Genomic DNA, 5,021 nt, shown 5'->3' with positions numbered 1-5,021 from the left:
AGGGAAAAAAAAGAAAAAAAAAAAAGCCAAAAAAAAAATAATACGCATGTCAGGTTAAGCCAAACGTGTCAGGTCTCCCGTACAAGTCACGTCACGGACAGACGGTGGGTCTCATGTGGTGTATGTGTTTCTTCATCTGAGTGTGAACTATTCCAGGTATCCTGGAGCAGGGATGGCAAGCCGACTCCACCACGAGAATGGTTCTGCCCAGAAAACCAGGTAGGGGGAGCTCTTCACCCATTCATGCGGCATCTAACTCTTAGAAGATTGCTTCAGATTGTCAGGCCTTGAATTTGGATAAGTGATGGGAAATTCTGCTGTACCAGCAGTGGGAGTAATTCACATTTAAAAAAATATAGAATAGCAGAATTTTAAGGTAGAAGTCATCTTAGTTTGATTTAACTTTTAAAAATCTATTTCTCATGTAAAACACTATTTTATGTAGGTATTTCATGGGTCCTTATTACAACTTAAGTATCACTCTCCCATTCTTTTATTTATGAAGCAATTTTTAACTGCTTATCCTAAATGTCTACATTTTTGCCTCTTTTTAAAAAATAACTCAGCTGTTCAGTTTTCTCATTTTTGCCTCTTTTAAAAAATAATCTTTTAAATAATCTTTGCCTCTTTTAAAAAATAATCAGCTATTCAGTTTTCTCACTGTAGGTGGGTCATACAGACTCATACAAAATTAGCTTCTCCGATTTTTTTCCTTTTTTTTTAAGAACAATTTTTGCTGTAGGGCACATGCTCTCGCCAGAGATTCAAAGCGAGAAATACCCCGAGGAGGGATGGCCACACCTCATATCCTTCTCCGCCATTTTCCTCTTGGATTTTTGGGCATACACACATGCGCCTGGCATGAGTTTCAGGCCCGGGTCCGACTGGCCATGTGGGAGTCCAACAATGTAACCATTACGCCATCTGCTGTCCCACTCTAGCCCTCCTTCTAAAGCTTTAACTTCTGTGCCCGGTTCTTGATCTCTTGGCCTCCCTCTCTGACTGAGCCATGCTCGTCCTGCCTTATAGTTCTCTTTCCTCTCATTTACCAGGAATATCCTCCTCTGCCAGGTCTTTAAAGCCAGACTTATGCCCACTTTACAAACCTCTGCCACTGCAGTAACCCACATGGCTTCCTGCCCACTCCGATGCCTGCTGTGTAGACCCCACCAAGCACACAGTAAAGTCTGGGGCACATCTTGGTGTTCTCAGCCCTGAGCGGGTGAGGAGTTGGGGGACAGACCCGGCCATTGTCGCTGGGGAAGACAGTGTGCTGCCGACTGTGGAGCATGATTGCTGTCTCTGAGAGCCACCTGGCCACTAATGCCCACTGCACTAACAGTGGCGTGTTCAGTGAGAGGGCTTTACCGTGACTTCTGTAAATCGGACCGAAGTCTCTTGTTTTTATTCAGTTGCAGGAGCCCCGGATGTTTCCTTTAACCGATTTATTCCCTTATCAGGTATGTAAAAACATTTCATTGTTCCTGATTTCTTTGTGATGTTGTGTTTCTCAGCTCTAACTTGTAAACAAAGAGCTTCCATTTTATGGACGAATGATAGTACATCTGGCTTGCAAGAATGAAGTGTGGTTCCCCAGAGCTCGCTTGGGGCAGGTCCCTCTGGCCAGCCACGGAGCCACCGTACTGTGAGCCCGGGTTGCTGTGCCAACCTTTTCACTCAGGGCATCTGCAGGCAGCCTGCCGAGGCCGAGATGTGGGAATGTTGCTCCTGGAAGGCCGGGTCCTTTGTGTCTGCTCAGTGGCAGGTTACTTCTGTAGCTGTGCTGGCACACGGAAGCAGTCGGTACTTACCCTCTGAGGTCATCGTTTCATGGGGAGGGAGCTTCTCAGTGGGAGATGTTGCACGTTGAAAGTGTTTCCACCTCCAAGAAGAATACTTCGGAGACAGTGCAGGTGTGCCTTTTCTCTCAGGGAAAATCATACTCCTCCAAGTGGAGATGTCTTGCCTTGGTTTTCAGAAATGCCCAGGCTCCCAAGAGACCTGATTTCATTTGTAATTGGGACCGTCTAAGAAAGTTTCTTTATTGTTCAAATCAAAGGCATTGTGGGAGAAAAAAAAAAAAAAAGGCATTGTGGGAGGAGCAGCAGGGCCCCAGCTGTGTGACGCTGGCATCTAACCTGAAGCGTGTCTTTCTCTTTAACATACAGAGCCTGCCCCAGTTCCACCAATCCCCAATGAGCAGCAGTTAGCCAGGCTGACCGATTATGTGGCTTTTCTTGAAAACTGATCCATCATCTGAGTTCAAGATCCACCTTCAGAATCCTGTATACTGACAGATACAGAAATGAGAAGTTTTTCTTTTCAATTCGTTGGATGGATTAAGCATCTCAGCATTCCTTACTGAGTATGTGATAAAATGCATAGATAATATAAAGCATATTGTATATATTTTGACCTTGAACAGTACACTGAGTAATCGTCGCAGCAGTTTCCATTTTGTAATATGTAACAATCTGGATGGCACCCGTCAGTATTATGTGCTGAGTTTGTGTTTTCTGGCGACTCATGAAATAAGCTCTCCTCCTTTCTGTCGGGAGCAGCGGTCAGCTCTCCCCCCTGCCCCACACATCCCACACTCCTGCTCTACCAAGTGTGGGTAGTGGTAGGGACTCACCTGGAGTGTGAGGACCGTCACCAGGAGCAGCACGAGAATCGCTGGGGATTGTAATTCACCCCCTTGGGAGAACGTGCTCCGTGTACGCCCACCTCCTGCACACCGTCAGTAGCATACAGGAACACGGCTGATGCAGGTAGTCCGTAGTCCATGTCCTTACTACGCCAGTCGGCTAACTAGGTTTTCCCTGATGGCGTTCAGTGTACCCGTTGCCGGCCGTGGAGGGCTTGCCACAACAAAGCCAGCTTACGTAAGACGTTCGCGAGAAGTACTGAGTTGTGATGGCTCCTTTCAGGAGAAGGGAAGAGTGAAATGTGGAAGCGTGTCACGGGCAGAGGCCGTGAGAGCAGCGACCCGTCCTGTGACCAACCCTGCAGCCCTGGGTGTTCTGTTGACCCTGGCTCAGGTCCTGCCGTTGGAGAAGTATCCCTGCCGTTGGAGAAGTACTGAGCACGTTCTTCCCTCTTGGTGTGGCAGTCCTCCGAGTGTTTGGTGATGTTCGTTGTACCTTCACGGCAAAGCAGCCTTTAGTTCATTCTGCATTTGTTTAATAAATATTTAATGGAGTATGTCAACTGTTTCTTTTTAGGCAGTTTCTAGACATTTCACTCTGTTGATCTTTCTTTTATCTTAGACAAAATCCAGTTTTATCATTGTCTCTCAAAATAGGAATTTTTTCATTAAATGGAAAGAACCTATATAGTGAATTCATACAGTGATAATTACTTATGTTTTTAGTTATTTAAAATATGTTCCCTTGACCATTTCAGTTTTCTTAACATATATGAAAATAATTTTTTTTTTGTTTTTTTAGAGAGGTTTTTGCTATAGGGGACGTGCACTCACCAGAAAGACAGAGAGAGAGAGACAGACAGAAAGTGAGAAATCACCCCTCAGGGGAGATGGCCATGCTGCAATACCTTCTCCTCCATTCTCCTCGGGATCTTGGGCACACATGCATACACGCCCGGCGTGAGTTTAAGACACTGGGTCCAGGACTTGAACCGTGGTCAACTACATGGGAGTCCAGTGACATAGCCATTATGCCAACTGCTGGTCCCTGGAAATACTTTTTAAATTACAGTTTTACTTAGCCCTGATAGATAAGTCATATTAAAACTCCTTGATTTATAACGGAGAAAAATAGAAATTTATGAAGTCAGAGGATGCGTAGTGGAAGTAAAGATGCCAGTTTTTCACTGGCAGTATTAAGTGTAAGTTGTACCCAGGGGCCTGTGTTTAATAGCAGGTGGAGTCAGCCCAGGTGTTCATCACGAGGAGTTGGGTTGGAGAAGTGGTGGCGAGTGTCGATTCCACTTATGAAGCCATGGGCAGGACAGAGGCCTCTGTGCCAAAGTGGAGCTGCCTCCAGAGCACACCGAGAGCACACCGAGCTGGGCGTCTGCAGTTGTCACGGCGAGTGCCGTGCGCAGTGACTACCGTTGTACACCCTTACGTATGCTTAGAAACCAGAAATATTAAAAGTGGTTCTCTGAAGAGCACAGAGGACAGGGCACAACCACAGAGAGAAAACAGTGATCTGAGGTGACTCAAGCCAGCCTTTTCGTCCCGCATTGTGGGTGGGATATATGCATTAGAATAAAAGCTCCTTGGACTACTGAGTAGTACGGTTAATTGCACAGACGTCTTGGCATCTTTATTATTAAAAGTATAGACGCTAATAACCCTAAATTTGACTTGGGGACTCCGTTCTGTGATTTCATTTTCTTTCTGAACAGCAAATGATTCTTTGTGCAGCTGAAAAGCCTTACTAGAGTAATTGCATTTCAGTAGCCGTGAACACCAGCAATACCGACGGTGGTCTCCGAATTCCATTTTCAGTGAGAAGGATAAGACCTTAATAGCGCTAGGTCTGGGGCAGTAAATGTACGGAGTGATTTCTAGTACGAGACCTAACTTCAAGGAACCTGTCAGAAGACCCAGGGTTCTGTCACGAGTATGTAGAAGCCAACCTGAAGGCACCAAAAACGAGACCTAAGTTCATAATTATCCTGAAATAACCTCATCGTACAAGAATGGCAGGATAAATGCCTGATTCCACCTCCCCCTTGTTTGTCAGTTTCCAGGACTTCCACTTCCCCTTGTTTATCAGTTTCCGGGATAACCAATTGATGCTATAACAATCTTCAAAGCAGTCCAGCTGATGATGGAAAATTTATGGAAAAATGTCCTCTATAAATGAAGATAGAAGTAGAGATTTGGGGGGCCAGCAGTTGTAATGGCTATGTCGCTGGACTCCCATGTAGTCTACTGCAGTTCAAATCCCGGACCCAGTGGCTTAAACTCACGCGGGGCGCTTGTGCATGTGTGCTTAAGATCCCAAGAGGAGAAGGGATTGTGACGTGGCCATCCCCCTGGGGGGTGA

The 5,021-nt window shown here is 45.8% G+C and overlaps 1 protein-coding gene across 2 annotated transcripts in view; it reads left to right on the top strand.

The window, feature by feature from the left end:
- The window catches only part of COPS8 (COP9 signalosome subunit 8), a 10,669-nt gene extending 8,227 nt beyond the window's left edge, over window positions 1-2,442 (top strand). For both annotated transcript variants that reach the window (XM_006151968.3, XM_006151969.3), the window contains exons 6-8: window positions 157-219; window positions 1,413-1,460; window positions 2,169-2,442. In XM_006151968.3, coding sequence (XP_006152030.1) covers window positions 157-219; window positions 1,413-1,460; window positions 2,169-2,248 — 191 coding nt within the window. In that variant the 3' untranslated portion in view covers window positions 2,249-2,442. The remainder of the gene's footprint in view (window positions 1-156; window positions 220-1,412; window positions 1,461-2,168) is intronic.
- Window positions 2,443-5,021: the final 2,579 nt, after the last annotated feature.

Source organism: Tupaia chinensis, unplaced genomic scaffold (assembly GCF_000334495.1).
Source record: "Tupaia chinensis unplaced genomic scaffold, TupChi_1.0 Scaffold000332_1, whole genome shotgun sequence".
Taxonomy (NCBI): Eukaryota; Metazoa; Chordata; class Mammalia; order Scandentia; family Tupaiidae; genus Tupaia; species Tupaia belangeri.
The sequence above is the reverse complement of the archived record's forward strand: the minus strand, read 5'-3'. Positions and strand labels throughout refer to the sequence as shown.